The sequence below is a fragment of the Fistularia commersonii genome, chromosome 21, assembly GCF_037954325.1.
Source record: "Fistularia commersonii isolate RoL2024-O1a breed Wild chromosome 21, RoL_Fcom_v1.0, whole genome shotgun sequence".
Lineage (NCBI taxonomy): Eukaryota > Metazoa > Chordata > Actinopteri > Syngnathiformes > Fistulariidae > Fistularia > Fistularia commersonii.
Window position 1 is genome coordinate 10,705,994 of NC_141304.1, and position 21,756 is coordinate 10,727,749.

The window sequence follows — 21,756 nt, forward strand, 5'->3', positions numbered from 1 at the left end:
CAGCTTGCCTAATTAGATTTCACTTCGGCATGATAAATCTCAACGTTATGTCGGGAAAGACTTGGGAAATGTGTTATCCCTGCTGGAAACACATCCAATAATTAGTTGATCAATGTAAGGGTTCCGATTCAGCCCCTTTGTAGATGGTTTTTGTTGGACGTATCAAGGGCAGTGCCATGATAACCTGAAGATGAACTCTTTGCACTTGGGATTAACAGACTATTGGCTAAACAGCAGCGTAGATCACAGTGGTATAAAGCATATTTTTGCTTTTTGACCGATGGCAGCTCCGGCGATCGATCAGTCAACTGCTAATAGGGATATGGTCGGTTTAAAGATCGTGCACCGAAGGAATCATTTTGAAATAGCATGGTAGTGCCGATCTTCCAGTGTCAGTAAGGTAGAATTAAAACCGCTACGCAGAGTAAATCAATATCAAGCGCAAGCTGTGATGAAGGCCATTTCACATTATATCCGACTGATCAATCCTCTCTGTTCGGTTTGAAAATGGGATCAAAAGCCACAGATTGTGGCTTCCCAGGATCCCACCGGTGTAATGTGCGCCATGTAGCCATCATCTAGATTGTGCGGTTGATGATATTCAATGCAAATTTTGCCTCAAAAATGTAAATTTTCTCCAACCGAATGTCAAACATCTGCCATCGGCCAAAGGTTATTATCATTATAATAAATGCTAATGCGAACAACAAAGACTCGGCATAAATCAAACAATTGTTTTTATTTCCTAGGTTTCCAACGGGGAAAAGGTAATTTGTTTGGGGTCAAAGTGTATATTCAATGAGGTCACAGTTTTGTTCTGACAACACAGAACACCTATATGGCTACAGCACATATTACAAAGAATGACGGTGATTTCAAATGATAATTAAGAATACAAAATAAAACGACGGAGAGCAACCGCAAAGCAGAGAGAGCCCGAGACTCTCGATATAATATGTAACATTTATCTATTTTTTACACCACTTGTACTGCACATGGGATGCTGCTACAACATCAGTATTACGTGACAGAGGTCGCAGTGTTCGCCACCTGGACCTCGTTGCCGGTCGACTCTCGGAGACGCTCATTTGTTTCGCCTCAGCCTGGTCTCAGAGACTCACAGGTGACCTCGACCTCGACCCAACCAACCATTTGCAGAAGCCGTGTCACTAAACAACACATGTGTTCTTACTTTTGAGTTGTACACATTTGTACATCATGTAATCCATGAGTGTTATATCAATACATCAGTGTTTAAGCCATAACATCTTGAACTAAAAGCTTTATCAGTTATGGTTGATTCATTTTAACAGAATAAAAAGATCATTAAAAGTCATCTCGCGCTTTTGCAATTGTGTTGCAACATATTTGTTATGAGATTTGTTACAATCATTTGCTTTGAAATGAATCCATTATTGATTTACCTTTTTTCATCGGGTTACAGTGAAACGTATCCAGGAGGTCAATTTACCACTGATTAAATGCAATATAGCCTGCCGTTCTTGCTCTTTGGTGGTTCTCATTCCAGAATTTGTCTCGAAAGACATTTTTTGAAGAACCTGCCTGGTCGATATCACTCCATTACATAATTTAATAGACATTAATTTCAAAATTATTCGCAAAGTTAGAATAATTAACAAGGAAAATTAACAGTGTGTAAATACATGGAGTGAATAAGGTAATTTACGCAAGTAAATAATTGTCTTGCGTCAGTGATGAACCAAGAGTCATGGGATCTTGGCATGGTTTCTTCTTCGCAAGGTCCCTCAATTAATACTTTTCTTTCAAGAATCCTTTCTGAAACTAAAGTCGGAGCTTCCGCTGTATCAGAGCTTCATTAGCGCCGTCCACCCAATTGGTTTTTGATGCTTTAAAGAAGTCCGTGTTGTTAAATAAAATTCCGAGTCTCCAAGGAAATAATTAAAAAGCACTCTTGGCAAGAGCGTCGGAGCGTGCGCCTCGGCCAGCCTTTGAAAGAGAGGGAGCGGTTAGCCGTCAACAGCAGAATAAACATCAGCAGATTTTAATAACCGCCCTCCATTTAATGATGTATTTGTATCCGATGACAGGCAGCAGTCACCGATTCATATGAACAAAGTTCGACATCTTCAGCAAAACAACACATCGGGAACGAGGAGGCTTAGCACATTTTAAATTGGCTTCATCTCCTGTTATGTGGCTAGTTTTTTTTCCTCAGTTCTTTGTGCTGAAGCTTGTGCGATGCGTTAATCCATGGTTGTTGCCTTCCGGCCAGAAACTTCGCTGCAGTTTCTTGTGGCGAGGCAAACAGCTTCATATTTTTACAGTGGTTGCGAGATGTGTGGGGTTTTGCGATTTCATTTAGTTAATCATGTATAATCGACACTCAAAACTGGAATATGCAGTGAAAACGCTACAAAAAACAGAGCTCGCTTCAGAATCGGTCAATTAGAACCCAGTCAAAGGCATCGTCATTGGACCAAACACACTTACAGGACCAGTGAAATGTATTGCTGTTCATTTTAACATTATCAGGGCAGCTGTACAATTAAATTCTGGTGTAGCCAATGTAATTCTGTGGTGCAGCATTATTTTTAGAGGGTGAGGGAAGAACCTTTAGCCTGTTCATAGCAGGTGTGAATTCATAATATGCCTGCTGAAGGAAACTCGTGCAAAGCAAGAGAAATATTTTTTGTCACCTTTTTGTCATTTTGCTGTTTAAAGGCTTGAATTTAACCAGAAGCCAAATGTTACGGTGGCACAGCGGTTAGCGCTTCCGCCTCGTAGCAAGGTTGGTTCAATTCTAACAAGAGGCGTTAATGGAGTTGGAACGAACGAATGTAGTATATCTGAAGTGTTGTGCTTGATGGTTCTGAACGGTTTGTGAAAACTTTTTTTTTTTTTTTTAATTAATCTTATTTCAGGAACATTTAAAAAGAAAATTCTGTACCTTAACCTCCACATCAAAATCAGGTTTCCACCACTGAACCAAGCTGATCAGCCAATGCATCCCAGGAGCAAAAAGTAGTTGTGAAGAAATAACCAACATTCAGTCATTTGTATGCTGAAATTGGGTTTATATTTTCTTAAAAAAATCAGTAACATAACCGATGTGTCATTGAGGCTATTTGGATTTCCACTGAGATTCTTTCGAGAATGTTTTTACTCGTTTCTCTCCCGTAGAATTCAAACGCGGAGAACCCGAACTGCGTTGGGATCGAGGGCGTGCTCGAGTCCTACTTCCAGAGCCTGCGAACCGTGCAGCTGTACGGCCCGACCAACTTCGCTCCGGTCATCAATCAAGTGGCACGGTGAGATTGACACGTACAAAAACTGCATTGACTGAAAACCATTGGAGCAAAAGATGCACAGAATCTATCAACTTTCCTTAAGACAGGATGTCCATTTAAGGCAAAGCCTCACCTACAGACATCTCTTTCCACACGACCTTGCATCAGAGTAGCAGCGCTGCATTTTTAGGAACTAGGTAGCATGAATGCAGCAACAAACCTTCATCGTACCAGCCGCATGGCCGACAACAACAACGCTTTGGATTCCATGTTATATTTTGTTACAGTATAGCAAGGACTTCCTGTTCACCATCAACCAGCGCAGCGGTGACTTCCTGTTTGTCAGAGAATAGGTTCTCAGCCCGTTTCGTCTCCTCACGCTTCTGTCTTGGTGTCGCATTTCCAGAGATCGTGGCAACGTCATTACGCTGCCCCTAAATACATGGTTGGTAAATGTTACTGAAACCTGAGCTGCTCTCTGGGGTGAAAATCAGGGTTTGTACCGTAAACTATCAACTCGTCAAGTTTATCATCATCATGGGGTGTTTGTTATATTACCTGCACAAATGGTAAAACTCCAGCTCATGTTGTCTTGTTGTTTTCAGACTTTTACACCAAATACCATCAGTCAAAATTATACTTTTATTGCGGACATTTTAAGTGACAAATAATAGTGACAGAAATATCTCTTCCAACGTCATTGTGTTTTGTATATGTATATATATATATATGTATGTGGATGCTGGATTCACATTATCCTCAATTAATTTGTATATTTCATTGTATTCATTCATTCACTTATTAATTCTTAATCTTTTTACACTGTTCCCAGGTTTTTGAACTAATTTCTATCATTTCCAACTGCTACAATTTTGCTCATCACATTTTCATACAATTGTTGGAAAAAGATAACAATTCCCATTTCAATTTAATGATTTGCTTTTATGTTTTTTTTTTGTTTTTTGCTTGAAAAAAATATTAACAATGAAATAAAATCATTACTGATAATATCAATGTCAGGGGCTAAGAAAAACAGATAAATAAAAAACATTAAGAAAATAACCAGAAGATTAGCATCGTCCACTTTTCAGCCTTTTTTTTCAGTCTAAACCATTTTGGAAAAATCCTCCCAGACTTTTGGCCCAATAAATAGAAGGCACAGGAAAAAGTGATGAATCCATCAGCTGACAGGAGGACTGCAATTGGTGCAGTCTTTTAGTTGAGGTTGTTACCGTGGTTTTTACTGCCCCCAAACCATTATTTTCGGTGATGAACTGCTGCACAGGCAGAGTAGGAAGGGTGTGAGGAGAGAATGTACAGCAGAGCTGACAGAGAGACAGTTAGACAGGTTTCTACCTCAGCCTGGTCTAATCTGAGTCTGTGAGGCTGCACAGTAGTGAGTCAGAAAACATACACACCACCATATGCATGCACACACACACACACACACACTCAGACTCATGCATAAACTTACATGCACGCAGATACATTCACAAAAACATACACACGCTCATACATTAAGTTGCGCAGGCACATGCACACTCATACATAAACATGCATGTATGCATACACACACATTAGTGAGGGACACACATGCACACACAAACAAATACATATGCACGCATGCATACACCTATGCATAGAGACTATAGAAACCACACACACACACACACACACACTGAAAAATGCACACAAGGTACTCATACACACATCCACACGGACACAAACACACATGCACTCATACTTTAACATGCAATCACAGCCTACACCGTATGGAGAATGAATGAATGACGTCTGTCAAGTAAAAGTTGAGAACAAGATTGAATATTGCGGTATAAAACCGTCTGGAATTAATCAGAACCAAGAGGTATTTTTCAGTTTTGGTTCATTTGAGTTTATTTTTTGTCCTCTGTGAACCGAATCCTGTTTTTTGTTGATATTGTTGTTGTTTTTTTATGTGATATACAGCTCAAACTCAGATAACAAGCAGCCCAAAAAAGAATTAATGAGTTTCTCTATGACACCTCCTAATGTAATAAACATGTCACTGAGTGACAGCAGACTTGATTTGTTTTCCTGCTACCTGATAGAGCACATCTGTACACGCTTCCCTCCTGGACTTTTTCTTTTTGGATCAAGAAATGTGCGTAAAAAAGTACTTTGATGCTACAAACGTGGTGTCTGGGGGGGGATCTTCAGGAGTTCTATCATATATGAGTCGGGAGTAGATGAGACACAACTCGAGTGTTCTTCTTTTCCCTGGAATTAAATCCAGACCTGCACCGCAGTCTGTTTTAAACAGCAGCCCTCACATTGTCACACACACACACACACACATTTATTCTTAGAGTAACTCAACCCGACTGAGTGGGTCCGATGGTCCAATAGATTCAATTTTAGGTAATGGATGGTCGAGTCCTTCAAGGTTTGAGCACATTTTCTGGAAGATCCGCGGGTCAACTTCGAAATACCTCTGACAACCGTATTGATCTGAAAATGAATTTGCACCAAATTCCTAGGCAACCTCACTTTTTCAAGTATATATATATGTGTGTGTGTGTGTGTGTGTGTGTGTGTGTGTGTGTGTGTGTGTGTGTGTGTGTGTGTGTGTGTGTGTATATATATATATATATATATATATATTACACACATTTCTTTTCATGAAAGAAAGTCATGTGTCCACTTCATTCATTTTATTTGACGTGCATTTTCCAACTGATTTTTCCAAAGAAAGCCGGTGAAATATCAAAACAAACACAGGTGTGTAGTGGTGATCAGCTGGCAGAAGGAATCTCCCACCATGCTTCACTCTTCTGGCTCCTCGGGGGAATCCGACATCACACTGGCGCACATAGCACTTTCCTCATGGCAGTGATGGCTCTCCCCATGTCTTTTCTTTGGCTTTGACATTATTTCTGTGTCCGCAACAAAATTTCCAGTTACTTTGATGCCTTTTTTTTTTCTTTTTCCAGGATCTTTCTCATGATAAGTGTCAGCTTGTTTGATGGATAGTGGGTAAATTCCAACAAGTGTTCTCTCTCATCTCAGAAATGTTGAATAAATCTGCCCCCTGCTGTTGACAGAGTACCAAGAAAGATTTGTGTGTGTGTGTGTGTGTGTGTGTGTGTGTTGTAATGACAGGTGTGCAGCAGAGGTGACCGATGGCTCACAGTACTTCGTTCTGCTGATTATCACCGACGGTGTCATCTCAGACATGGCTCAAACCAAAGAGGCCGTGGTCAATGTGAGTATTGTAACCGTGAATCAGAACAGTTTGAATCAAAAATCTAATCTTTTTGATAAATGTCTTATGGCCCGCTCAAAATACCACAAGTCACCTTGATCGATTGACTGAGATTATTTATTTGATACTTTACGAATTTATTTATTTTATTTTTGGTTGCCTTCTGCAACACTGTTAAGTTCTCTGTGTGCAAAAAGCGCAATATAAATCAAAAATGATAATGATGATAATAAATGATTAATAAACAATTCTTAGTAGTATAGATAATTCTTATTAGTAATAATAAGAAGAATATGAGTGTATTTATTTAACAATTATGTTGATAATCAACATTATTTCTATATTATAATTATTGACAGCAGCAGTAGTATTAGTAGTAACAGTTGTTGTCACAAATAAGAATTTCATAATAAAACTTTATTAAAAATCTGCACAGATGTTCACATCTGGATTCTTAGGTTGGTTCTTCATTGCTTTGAAAGAGGGAAGAAGACGAGCAAATGATGTATTAGTATAAGCAAAATGATAATGATCATTTGTCATAATATTCACCAATAAATGTCCTTTAAACTACTCTCCAAACGTGAGAAATTTTCGAGAAATTAACTTTTAAATGTTACAATAAAACTGTTTAATTAAAACCACAAATCAATTTAAAAAAATAGCAATAAAGATGTGAATGTGGCTGTGGTTGGATTATTATGCTGGCATTTAGTCACCAAACACAGAAACAGTAAAAATAAAAACATGGTTTCAAAATTTATTTAATACATAATGACATCCCTAAAATTAATTTGCTACATACATCACAGTGCACAACAGAAAATTAGCAAATACCTAAATATGTTTTAGGAATTATAGTTATTACCAATAGATATGTCTTCTGTGGAGTCTTGTTTTATATTTTTTCTCATGTTGCCAAGGATCCTGTAGATCTAACGCAGACTTATGAAAGCCTGGTCTCTCTGCAGGCTGCCTCCCTGCCCATGTCCATCATCATAGTGGGAGTTGGCCCTGCTGAGTTTGATGGTAAGTGTGTGTACGTGCACATCAATGTAAGCAAGCCCTTCACCTTTATTTCATCAATTCGACTCCCCTGAGTGTGTCTAGAAGCAGTAGCAGCACAAAGTCAGCCATCCAGATGTATTTTAATGAAAATACTGAGATTAGACTGAAAGTGAAATTAAATCGTAACAGCCTGTCAAATGTAAATATAATCTCGATAATTTATTCATCTCAACGCTTTAATTGTCAGTTTTGTGATTTCCGGGGTGTCGTCTGCATATTTGCATACATATTATTCTTAGTCATTTTTTATATTTTCAGGTGAAAAAAAAACATTCTGCTTAAACAGTCACAACACATGATTCATTCAAGTGCTCTTCGGAGAACTTAATTTTCTTACTTTCACTTGCCAAGCTGATTTCCACATTTATTTCCTTGGATGATTTGGAGTGCAACATTAAAGCATATCTGGTCCAACATGGTCTCAACCAATGAATGATGGGATGTATTGTATTGCGTACGCAGCCCCGTTTTTGTTTCGATCAAGGGTCCCTCTATTCTGATTGCCCATTGGTCCAACCACTTGTTTCCATGACTACAATTGCCGTGTTTTCCTGTGTTTGTTCCTGACAACAAATTAGAAATGCGGCGAGGAACACCAGGACTTTGACCTTGGCGATTCGGTAGCCAGATCTTCTAACCTTTTAAAAATAATTTCAACAACATACATCATATTTTTTTTTTTGACCATGTTCCTAAAACTGTTTCTCAGTCACTTTTGATCGCCCAAAGGTTTGTATAAATGCATTCAAACACATTTTTGGAGAAAAAAAATTTGACTAAATATTTTGTTCAAACTAAAACTATCAACTCACACCAGCTCATATCGTAAGACTAGTTTTTAAGAGTCTTAAGTTATTTTAGATGAAAGACTCTGGGTCTCTCATCTAAAGACTTAAGACTTGTGGAAAACTAGGAGATTCTTTCAGCCTTTTTTGCCACCATGCAATGTTTTCACCGGGTATCTGCAGAGCCTCTGCTATTTCAGTCCAACAATCAGAATTAAAATCAGAGAAACTTTATTTGTCGTTGAGGGGCAATTGGAGGGCACAAGGGGTACCTCGAGCAGTTGAACATCTATGAAAGTATAAGATAAGTATTATGGTGTGAGAAGGAAGGATTGCAGAGACAAAGGAAAGTTCCAACTTTATTCCTCTGAGACCAACACAAAACTAACAACAAACTTATGTAAACCAAAAAACCCGGGAAGAAAACGACATCCCAGCCCCCAGTCCCGTGGAGTGAGAGGCCATGCCCCTTAGTGTCCACTACACTATAAATAAATAAAGGTAAAATAAAAATGAGATACAAATAAAGTGCAGTAACTCTCACATCAATAAGGTACATTAGATAAAATGAATCTTCGCGATTGCTGCTCATCCATCCTGCAACCAAATACCGTCTCTGCCACCAAAACCGCTCTGGTGATTGTTTGTCTACCAGATTTCCTGTTTCCGGTTTTGTCGGAGCTCATCTATTGGTTGTCAATTTGGTCTCTAAGGTGACGTAAAGCTGTGATAATATAAAGCATGTTGGATATTGTCATAAGTCCTACAACTAGGAAAAGACTGATCTACAACTGCGCTAAGACATAAAGTTACCAGCTCACACTTAATGACAGAGGACAGGAGCTGCTAAGACTCCGCTTCAACTCTGACTTCCCTACAACCGTGAATTTATTATATTGACTTAAAAATCGTAAGGTGTAAGCCTCGCAATACATAGCAGCTGTGCTCCAATCGGTGCGTGAGTGTGCTTATGAGTGGGTGAATAAAATGCAATATAAAAGCACTCAAGGAGAAGGCACTCTATAAGTGGAGACCCTTCGACCTAATAATTAAAATCGAGGTCGCCAAGTTGTGCGGAGAGTGACAAGTTCATATGTAGAATCCAGAGTGAATCTGAGGGCGAAAATGGAAATGCTCCCCCGCCGGGAGCAACGAATCATCCTGCGTGTGGCCGGAATCCCTCTGATCCACCGAACGTTTAGCGGATACCGTCGCTCAAGTGTTCACTTGATACGCGCCACTTGATCTCATTTGCCCCCCGGCGACGCATGACAAGCTTCAAAAAGTGCAACGCAATCGCCCAGCGGGACGGACAGCATGAGTCACGTGTGGGGTCTGGGTGGGGAGCGGGTGGGAAAACCACCCCTCGACAGTTGGAGACGGGCCTCCGGGGGGGACGTGATCAAATCGAATTTCAATGTTTCGAATCCGGCGGCGTTTCATCACTCCCTCACTGGTTTCCTCTGCCCTCTCATGCTGGTTTGTTTGTCTTCCATTTGAAATAGATTTTGCCAATGCAAAGCCAAGTCAAAAACATTTTAATAAAGAAAGACGAAAAAAAAAGACATCCAGACTGTTTGCAGTCTTCCGTGATGCACCATTAATCTCCTTTGGTAATGTCTTTATGGAGATGCAAACAAAAGTACAATATCTGCAAGATGTAACTATTCAATGCCCCCAATGTAAAGTAGTAAAGTGATTTTAAATGCATTACGGGACAACATGTCATTTGCGTGTTCCGCTGCCCTTGAAAATGTATTAAATTTGGCTTTTCTTGTGTTCGGGCCTGTTGACAGTAGTAGTTATTTAAACTGGCTCACGCAGCCGATCGTCTTAAGAGGATTCCCCCGGAGCTGCTCTAGAGGACTTCAAATTTCCGCCCCTTCAAAATATTAATGTGTGATTGTGGAGCAGGATGGATGGCAGGAAAATTGCCGCTCTAACCTCAATTTCTGTTCTGTTATGATGAGTGTGGATTAATTTTACTGCTTGTATATGGCTTCACAGTTAAAATGAAAAGTATTCACTTATCCATTCTCTATACTGCTTATCCTGCACTCAAGGCTGGGGAGACGACAAGCAACCATTCACACAACTTATGCTGCGCTTACACCTAAACATTTTGACAGTCCTAAACTAAAACTGAAAGTTAGAAGGAAATCTTGGATGTTTTACTGGAGTTGCGGCGTATTCCCCTCATCTCGGTCGCTAAGTAAAAGGTGGTTATTTGAAATGTTTTAAATTTGGTCTTTTCCCGGTCTTGGGCTTACCGCTGTATCAAATGTTTTTGATATAGTCTTTTAGTGTTTACGGTGATGTAACACAAACTACAACCAATAGATGAGCTCATACTTAACCAGAAACAGGAAGACAAACGATCACCTGAGCGGTATTGGAGGCAGAGATGTTGTTTGCAGTACGGGTGAACGGGAACGCTGGAGGACGAGCTAATCGGTACAGAGAGTCCAGAAAGAGGACTGGATGGCAGAGCTGCGGGCAGAACAGCCAGGCTCGTACGATGTCAACTCTCCAACGTATCACAACTGAGCGTAGAATGAAAAGTGATGGATTGAAGTAGCAGAAGATCTGCAAACACCTGCTGAAAACATTGCATGGTGTGGAAAAAAATGCTGAAAGAATCCATGTAAGATACAAAGTCTTTGTAAAGAAACTCTAAAATCAAGCCTTTAGACGTGAGCAGGAGTGAGATGATAGTTTTCCACGAATCTTAAGCTATTTTATTGATCCCCATAGGGGAAAGTATGTGTCACAGCAGCATAAAAATTGCAGTATCAATAAATACGGGTATAAATATATAAAGAGAGACAGTTAAAGGATTGTAAAAGACATCCACAAATAAATAGACAGTAGAATGAACAACAATAACAAGGATAAGAATAGACAACACAATGGGGAGGGAAAAAAAAAGATAGCAAGGGTGAGAATAGACAACCGAAATGACAATAACAAGGATAAAAACATATACATATACAGGATGCGAAACGGCTGAGACCAACAAAGATAAAAATAGAGAACGAAGTTAGGGCATGAAATGTGCTTATGAGTGAGGCTGTAAGATAGTGGTAGCACTCCACTACCGAAAGAACCAGGACCCTTCCTGCTGTGAAAACGAAATGCCAAAAAATCAGCTACGTGTTCGTCGAACTAACTGTATCTGAGTATTGGGTATAATCTGAGGAAACGGTCTTGACTTACTGTAAATAACGCTTTCGCATCTTGCATTTTAAAAGCACATTACAAAAGTTAGTAACCACCCGTTCACAGCGGAGCTGCCATGCAAGGTGCTCATCAGTTAACTAATCGTCCCTGTATCCGCCAAATACTGATATTAGCTTCAGACCCCAAAATCCAGTTGTTTAGGCTCTAAATGTTACTTTTAGCGGAAACTTTAATAAGAAACTAATTATCCAAGATATCGGTCATCACTTTTCTGTAATCCTGAGTTTAATAATACATATGCAGTGCATGTTTCTACACCCATTAATGCATATTACTGGTAATTTCTCATATCCAACCTTCAGACGCTTGGAAGCTTCGAAATGGTTGAAATCTGTCTCTATTTCGACACATTTTAATAACCGAGGAAGGGGCTCGTATCCCTTTTTATAATCAGCAAACAGATGACGGGCATTTAGCTGCTCATCACTTAGATCTTTTTGTGTTGCCATTCAAAACTATGGTGCAATATCTTAAACACGGAAGCAGCAACTAATCCTAAAGATGGCAAAAATATATAGATTTTTTGCCCGTCTTGAAAGGCAAATATAATGTCGAGAGAAATCTGTTTTTTTTTTTTTTTAATTTCCTTGCAAGCGCGTGTGACTCCCCCTCACAGCAATGCAGCATGTTTCACATAAAGGCAAATACAAAAAGTTTCGCCAGTTTTCATATGGCTGTGATATTTCTAATATAGGGAACGGGTGGCTGGTAGAACACTTTCAAATTCAAATATAAGACCTTGTTTCTTTTCAGCTGACACTCACGATGCTCTTGCTTTGTGCACGTCTAAGATTTCAGTTGCGTTCAGTAGGGTGGTTTTTCCCCTCACATTTATTTCTCTGAAGTGAGAAGCGCTTTGAGTTGCCAGGTAAATCGATAACATGGCGAATAAATAAATTTGTCCCGCCAAAGGGCTTTAGTGCTTCGTCATGCATTTGAGCAAAGTGCAAATTATTAAATTAACTTCGATAAAACTTCCTCTCACATCGAGAAGAAAAAAAGAAGCTGGTATCCTTTATCACTACTGGAAACCTCGTTGCTATTAATCAAAGTGGAGAGTACAGATTCCTTTTGTGCCCAGTGAGTTGGTGCTGCTCGTGAATTAAAAATGCCATTATGCGGCCGAGCCTGCCATTACACATGACGATAGAAACGCCGTATCAGCCATCCCAGCGGGCACGGCATCATAAACAATGGGAGCAAAGTCCGTGGATTCAGATGTCAATGGATAACAAGTGAAAACCTGTATGTAGTCCATCGGTCATTTGGCCAAAAACCCAGAGCTGCAACAAAAAAAAAAAAAAATCCCGCCTGCCAGTAAAACCACCAAACTTAACTTGTTTGCCAACATAATTTTTGGCTAAACCTGGGAGAGATTTGGAGTGACGTAGCAGTAAAGAGGACTCTCAATGAAGATGGTGAATGAGAAAGTGGAGAGCAAAGAAAGGCCGTGGTCGGCGCTCAGGGAACAGAGGGAATTATGGTTTGCCAGCCTGTGAACAGCAGAACGCAAGCACAGAGATAGACAGGAAAGGGTGCGAGCAAACTGCAAAAAGCCTTCATGTAAATGGCAAGTTATAATGGAGGCGGGGAAGACTGGGAACCTGGAGACCAATTTGCCGGAGCTTTCTGATCTCCTCTATCAACAACTTGATGACAGCCACCCTGTTCGAACACTGAGGGGAAGGAAAACAGTAATGATTGCATGGAAAATAGAAGCCATGCCATTTGCATGAAGTGTGGATAGAAAAAAAAATAGCATAGCATTTCCTATTTTAGAGGTATTGCTCTACTTAATGTAGATGGGAAGATTTTCTTCATGGTGGTAGGGAGACGCATCCTGTCTGACGAATACATCAATGTCAGCGGCAGAAAGCAGAAGCACCAGGGTTCCTTGTCGGTGCTGTGGGATTAAATTAAAGCAAACTTCCAAAGATGTTCCTCTAAATCCGTCCCAACCCGGCTCATCAACTTCGCCTCCCTGTAAAAATCTGCATCCGGAACTCGGCCTCCGCCAAATCCAGCCAATTCAATGTCCATTACAAAGCAGAAGAAGCCGAAACTGTTTGAAGGCGATTCGGAAATAATAAAAGCAACGGGATGAATTATCAAATTAATTCTGTTTGCGGGACCGCAATTTAACACAGATAGTCCAAGTGGTGAGTCCCATTGAGGTTTAACGATGATTATTTCTGACAAGCCACATGGACACACTGGAAAAACGTTTTTGCAGTTCCTAGAACCTGCTCAGGAACTAGATTGTTTCTCCGTGCAGTTCCTTGCAGTTTTCACTCCTACTCAGAGGAAGGGTCTTTTTACGGTTCCATATGGAACTTTTATGGCATAGCTGCTTGGTGACTGGTAGAATTCATAAACCATGAATTAAGAAATAAACTATTACCGGATACCTCTTGTGGTGAGCTATTTTTAAAAACTAATTTGACTGTTTTCTTGCAACAAAATAGACAAAACCAGTGAGAAATGGACCGACAAAGAGGTCCAAGCTCTTCTAGCCTGCTACACCACATGAGTTTTTGAGGGCTCATGGTGGAACATTGCATTTTTTATCACCAAAATAAGTACGAAGTAAGCTAACGGCTGTTTTTTTGTTTTGTTTTTTTTTTTACAAGTGAAACAGTATTGCAACAGAAAATAAAAGCGCTTAAACTGAATTGACAGTCCAAGGTTGTTATTGCCGACGTCTAGATCATGATTAGTTTTGAATGTGCACATCTCAGATGCTTGCATCACATTGGTCCCTACCGTGGTCTCATATTGCCTGCGTGAATGCAAATCTAAAAAGTCCCCCCGGAGGATTGTAGTTCCTTGAACGGAATATAACGGTGTTTTTTGAGTGCCTGCCTGTGCAACACCGACATTAAAAAGACTTGAGTATCCTCTCAATTGGTCCAAAATGAAAGCAAGCATGGCCCCAACCTTCAACTTTTATAAGAGACAGTCGTATGTGAGGCTTTTATTCAAATTGATAGCTCCCACTGAAATGTTCAAATAGAATTTGAAGTGCCACCAATTGCCAAACACGCAAGTCGAGGTGCTGATAAGCATTGAATCGAGGAAATGGCAAGCCGGAGATAGTCTGCGGGGTGAAGTCTCACAATGATGGTAAATGATCGCTATAATCCCCTTGCAGTTCCAAAGCGCTTCACACTGGATCACATTCACGTGCAAGCTCATGCACCAATGGTGGCAGAGCTGCCATACGAGGCGGACGCCAGGCAATCGGGAGTAACTGGGGGTTTTAGCATCCTGCTCAACGACGCTTCAACCGGGAATCGGACCGCAAACCTTCCAACTGGAGGGATGCCCGCTCTACCAACTGGGCTACAGCTGCCTGAAGGCTTACAGAATTACTTGGAGTACCACAAAATAATTTGCTAACAGCGGAGGGGTTTTTTCTGGCTTTGGCGAGTCAACAAAGAAAAACATTTATTTAATTAGAAACTGACAAGGAGGCAATATTAAAAGGCATATCTTATTAAATGATTTAGTGTAGTTGGTTTGTTTCCTTTTTTCGGGGGATAATGAACACATCTGGGTTTTCTATGGTGCAAAAACTGGCGCTGAACAACATTAAAAACAGAATAAAGAAACTAAAGTAGCCCATCACTGTGCATCATTTAAAGTGAAATGAATTCCCTGTGGTTTCCAGTTTAATGCAGCTCTAATAAGTGCAACACTTTGATTTGACATACTTGACTTGTTACTATCCTTCAAAATCTCAATATATATTCCAGTAGAATTATGCTGCACATACAACAGTAGATGTATGAAGGCTTTCAAGAGAAGGAAGATTTGTTTATGTTTGATCTGAATCCAGGTCACCTGGGGTGGAGGTCGTGTTGAAAAGTCTGTGAACCCTCAGGCGAGTTTGTATAGGATGTGTGTTAGGCTGTAAAATTAAAAGTGGCACAGTTTCCTCTTTCCGGTGCGTCAACTGATGAGAAACATGAAAAGAATACGTTGTTAAGAGAGACGGGAGGTTACCAGACCGACGCATCTCTTGGGGCGTGCAGCTTCGGGGTGCAGTTGCAACAAAGTTCCTACGCAACACCTGGCGGATGGGTTGCATTGCGAGTATGTCAACCAAATAGAATCCATACAATAAGTAAAGTGGGGATTATTCTGTCAAACAAAAAAAATGGGGGGGAAAATGTTGTATTAAATTGCAGTGTCAATTTGCCATACAAGCAATTATCTTGTATAAAATGTGAAACCATTTTCAGTTTCATTGTAAGCATCTGAACATAGAGATATAGCAGACCTCAGAAACCAGACCTTTGTTTTTCACTATTTTTTGAAAAAAAGAAAAAAAAAAAACACCCATCCTTGTGGGGAGATGTTTAGATCATTGCACAGAAAAAACTCTAAAATATATGGTGTAATGACTTAACCACTGAAGTCTGTTGTGATTAATGTATATGTTAGTCTTTAGCTGGATGCCATTGAAAAGGCTAATGGGATCATTGAACAGGGCTCTCGTCTTGTTTTAGCATAGCTTAGTGCAATTTGTTGTTAGTATTTAACCGTAGCCTCATGATCGCTCTCTGTCTAGTTTTTGCATGTTTTTAGCAAAAGGTCCAAAGTGATCATTTGGCATGTGGTATACATTTGGAAAAGCCCCCTTACACTTAAAGTGCATTTTTCCTTTGAAATATCATAACAAAGAATGCCCTTGCAATGTGTGCTAAATCTGCCACTCCATGCACAAAATAACCCATTAACTTTCATGGAAAACAATGCCCTGATTTATGCACAGAGACTTATGACCATCTCTTTGTGACTGCACATTTCAAAGGGGGGTTTATTCGAAAGTATCAAATCCTGCCACGGTCTTATTCAGTAAGACTCAATGTATAAAACTGTCTGTCCATTAACCAAGTGATTATTATATAGGCTTGTGGTAAAAAGGGGATGATGCAAGCCGTCATACAAACACACACACACACACACACACACACACACAGCTCTAATCCAGTGTTAGATAACCATTGTTGGTGAATGAGCAAGTTGAATAACTAGTGAAATGCATTGGTGAGAACCAATGACTCATTCTTTCCAAACTAGTGGCATTTAAAAAAATCCCCCATTTTAAAGCTAAACTTGAATCTCAAACATAAATTATGTGAAAATGTATGCCGAGCGTGATTCGGTTTCCTTTTTAGAAAGATGAATTTCTGCTGGTATTAAAAATTAGCTCCTCTTACACAGCCAACCGATGTACGGTACATGCTATGTTAGTTGACTAACAGCTCAGATGTTTTTGATGTATTGAAAAGCTGCTCTTTGAGTCAGAGATGACCTTAAGGGTCAAACGTTGACTTTCTAGTAATTCTAGTGCCCTTGGCTTTGAGACAACAGTGCGCTAACTCTTTGTTGTCCACTTTTGCAGCTATGGAGGAGCTGGATGGTGATGAGGTTAGAGTTTCCTCCCGAGGACGTTTCGCAGAGCGAGACATTGTGCAGGTATGTCATGCTCCTCATTTGACCTTCCTTTATGTTTGCCGAAGTGAGTCTTCGCACACTACATTATATCAGAGCAAAATGACAGCTGTCCAGCTAATCTATCAGTTTGGGGCTTTTAGGTTGGACTGAATCAGTCTGCCGGAGATCAATTATTGATTACGATTGGCTCGCATTGACCTCAGGTGTGCCTGCCGTCAGAAGTGTCTTGATACTGATTCCATTTATGGATTTACAGGACTGTCTCAGAAAATTACGATATTGTGATCAAGTTCTTTATCTTCTGTGATGCAATTTCAAAAACAAAAATGTCATACACTCTGGATTCATTACAAATCAACTGAAATATTGCAAGCCTTTTATTATTTTAATATTGGTGATTATGGCTTACATCTTAAGAAAACTCAAAAATCCTATCTCAAAATATTGGAATATCATGAAAAAGTAATTTTTGTTTTTTTAATTGCATTACAGAAGATGTAAAAATTTATCACAATATTCTAATTTTCAGAGACAGTCCTGTATGCCCGGGCGACAAAGCTATTCAAAGAATTTAACAATCTATTCTTCCTTCAAACAAACATGCAGGAGAATATATGAATCGTAACAATTTTGTTGACGTCAGCCAACTGATTTACTTGGTTTGATTTAGGTAACAAAACTACTGAATTAGATTTATGGGCTGAATTACTCAAAGTTGTTTTGTTGTAAATCCAGCTAAATAGTTCAGAATTTTGGTGAACAAAAGCACTTGGTTTTGGCAACACACTTATATACAAGGTTGAGACAGCAGCTGCTTCTGATTCAGATTTTTCTCAAACTTAAATAAATAACCTTTAAAGGGTTAATTCAGTGTTGGAAAGATTTTCTTTCCAGCTCTCTAGAGGAAAATCTTGTTATTACCATAGAAAAAGGTAAGGGAACAGCATTACCCTCTATATGTATGTCTGATATTCTATAGGCAAGTTATATAAGATAGACAAGACGGCTATTTTTTTTTTTTACAATGAAGAGATCATCTCATGGAAAGCAAGAGATGAATACACTGTGGAGATATAAACACTTCCGGTTTACCCTAATCAAAATTCTGCTGCGCTGTTTTCAGCCGCAATAATATCTCAGAATTCATGAATTTAAATTTATTTTTCCTTTCCGTTCTCATCTTCACCCAGTTCGTTCCTTTCCGGGACTACATAGACCGATCGGGAAACCAGGTCCTCAGTATGGCCCGGCTGGCCAAGGATGTCCTCGCAGAGATCCCAGATCAGCTGTTGTCCTTCATGAAGAGCCGAGGGATCGAGCCGCGACCCCCGCTGCCTGCCACTTCGGATTCCCCAACGATGGCCACCACTACTGCGACCTCCACTCCTGCCCCCAAGGCACGCAAAACCAATGCCTGAAACAAGGACAGCAGATGGAGAAGTATGGCAGTCAGTGATCCTAGCATGTGTGTGTGTGTGTGCGCTTGAGTGTTTTGCATGGTTTCAGGGTTTGTTTACAGGAAACGAGTCAATTGAGACTCTTTTTCCAACTGAGAGGCACCAATCTGATGAATACACATCCTGTAAGAGGATTACTCCCAACAATATTTGGTCAGGAATCTGCAGAAAACACACTTTTGATCTGCTTTCTGCACGTGGCACCAATCACTTCACGACCTCCACGGGGACAATGCACTCGTCTGCAAAGATTCAGACACTACATGGAAAGGTGAACTCGGTAATGCCGGAGAAAGATAAGAAACGTCGATAGGCTACACCTGGAAATGCTCTTTGCAGTCCCCGGTTGTATGAACAATACAGTCGAGCAACAACTCAAAAGGAGGACGACGCAATACGTGAGTGAGTCAAGAATTAGCCATCTACATTCTGTAGCAACAGATAACAGCACAAATATTTGCGTAACATGGTGAGTGATTGAGTCCAGACTGATGTTGCAGCACTGGAAGTGTCCAAGAGCATCTTTGGGGTCCATGGAAACCAAAGGGTCCGATGTCTTAACAGAGACCTTCACTGGTCAGGATCCTCATCTCTTTACGGTAAATAGAGTCCAGATTATGTTGTAATATCTTTCTGTGGGTCGGGGGTCTTTCAAATGTTATGTGTAGTAGATAGGTGACCCAAAAAGTCCAAGCGGTCAAAGTTCGGTTTTATTTCACATAGATGATAGCAGGTTAGCGATGCTGAAATTAGCAGCCACAAAAAAAAAGAATGTTACCACTCAAAAGGGCAAACAGTGGCAAATGTTTGATGTCAAATCAATTGGAAATTGAAAAGCTTAATCTGGATGAGTTGAGTTGGTTCACTTTCATCGTGATCGGTCTGTTTTGGCTATCCACGCTGTCTCATCTTTTATTTGGGTTGCAAATTCAGATTTATCACCGTGACCGGATGACACCGGCCCACATCTGCTGACTGAGTAGCTCCGTGTGAATTTGTGTAGCACATTTTCTGGGGAGGTGATGGAAGTACACACCATATCTCACGCATCTCTTGCTGGATTATTTTAGTTTGAGCTGCTTTGTTGGTTTCGTACTGTTTACACAGGCGGTATTTCAACTGGGCCAACATGGATCAACGACAACAACAATGTTCTTGCAGTACACCAAAGAGTCCATCTCACACCCAGAACAGCAACATTATCTGAATGGGAGCGTCACAAAATACAGGTCTTTGACTTACGTTAGAATTTCATTCCTACGGCACAATGTAACATGATTTTCGCTGTAATTCTGAATTCACATAATGTACATAAGTGCCAATGACATTCACCTACGTGAACACAGTGGTAAAATCCTGATCTTGGAAAGTGAAAATACAAAGTAAATAATAAAGACCTACACTGGGAGTCAAAATGAAGGTTAAAAAGTTCCCAAAAACAACACAAACCAAACAAAGTACAAACGGTAAATGTAAACAAAGCTGTCCTCCTAGCATAGCACCACGTGTTGAGTCCAAAACTGCTCAAAGGTTCTTGTAGCTGGTTTTGACGGAGGTAAGAACACATTTAGAATGTAAATGCACTGAAGCGGAGTTCATTTAAAATGGACTGAGAAAAATTGACAGCAATTGAAACAACTTCAGTACACCACTGCTTACACTCAATAACAATGAACAAAGTAGTGCAAAACAAAAATCAACACTTTTCAAATAGCTTCAAGACGCTGCCCTTGCACATCTTCATCAGAGGTCATATAAGGAAGGAAGAGTTGTTGAAATTTCAGGTGACAGAATGTGAGAATGAATTATTTGCAAAGAAAACTCGCAATGTTATGGCTGGAGGTTGGTTATATTGTTGTCAAATTTGAGTTTATTTATAATAATGAATGACTTAACTTTAAAATTTAAATGCTTTTTAGTTTGGAGAAGTGTTTTTTTGTCAGATAGCAGTTATATGACTGTTTATTGAGCTAATATGATACAGTATATAACACGGGGTAGCATCGAGTGGGGGACTTTGTTGATTTTATGCATGTTCAGTTTGTGTACCGGAAACCTGACTGAAAACAAACTTTAAATAAAAAAAAAAAAAAAGAAAAGAAAAAAATTTTAAATATTGACACTTCAATGCTTGGAGAAAGTCGGGAAGTTGATCTCATGCTGCAAGGTGAATGCTATCAGAGGTATAGAAAACTGATTTAAAAATGGGGTCACGCTAAGCCCTCCGCATAAATATAATGGCCGTATCAAACAGGAAGCGACAGCTAAAATGCAGCTATGTATTTTAAAAACATCATCTGCATGAGTGTGCATTCTGATTATAATCCATCCATTATGTAGCACAGTCATCCAAGTCAAGATAACTGTTGTGGTGATGACAACACACACATACACACACACACACACACACACACACACACACACACACACACACACACACACACACACAACCACTCATTTTTTGCTCTGTTTTGATACGATCAAAATTTGTTCAATCTCATCATGCATTCGAATGGAAACCCAGTAAAAGCTAATGGCAAAATGTCGTTCATTTTTATGTTAACACAAATTCTTTTGTTCATGCAGTGAATTACCGTGGTTTTAAAAAACAGGATTCATTTGTGATAAGGTCTAACCCCCGAGCACACGCACGTGCACACACGCACACATGCAGACTCAGCTTGAGGCATTTAAATCAGCAACGCAGGCAGTCAGAAAATAGAGCCGCAGATATGAAACCCAGTCCGGGTTTAACATTCAGCAGCCACTGGACGCCTGGTGTTGTTTCATTGCTCATTAAAATGTATGCTAGGAATGAAATTCAAATAAGTTTTCTCATATGTGCTCCATATCTCAAGGTCATCTACTTGGCCCACACAGACATCAACAAAAGGGCACAACTTCCTGAAAGCAAGAATTCGAGAGGCAACTTCAAATGCTTCCCGTTCCAGAGCCCTTTGCGTCACTACAAAAAAAAAAAACAAGAAAACAGTGTGCAGTTTAATGAGCCGAAGATTATTTCATCCGGGCAGGCAAAGCTGAGAACGTGCAGACAAGGTTTCGCTAGCCTGTCCCCGTCTCTCTCCCGGGCTGAATCTTTCATGAGGTTGTTCCCCGGCGGTCCAGAGTGAGCTCAAAATGAACAGGATGCAGAACGTTGTTGTAGCCAAGGCAGTGTGAAATTATCAAGGGAACTTTGGCCCGGCCGCAGTTCTGTTGTGATGACCAGG

The 21,756-nt window shown here is 40.0% G+C and overlaps 1 protein-coding gene across 1 annotated transcript in view; it reads left to right on the plus strand.

Annotated features, from left to right (window-relative positions):
• LOC147222268 (copine-9-like) overlaps positions 1-20,633 on the plus strand; it is a 120,571-nt gene extending 99,938 nt beyond the window's left edge. The window contains exons 16-20 of the mRNA XM_086167745.1: positions 3,163-3,290; positions 6,411-6,513; positions 7,485-7,542; positions 17,017-17,090; positions 18,260-20,633. Coding sequence (XP_086023871.1) covers positions 3,163-3,290; positions 6,411-6,513; positions 7,485-7,542; positions 17,017-17,090; positions 18,260-18,487 — 591 coding nt within the window. The 3' untranslated portion in view covers positions 18,488-20,633. The remainder of the gene's footprint in view (positions 1-3,162; positions 3,291-6,410; positions 6,514-7,484; positions 7,543-17,016; positions 17,091-18,259) is intronic.
• The last annotated feature ends 1,123 nt before the right edge of the window (positions 20,634-21,756 follow it).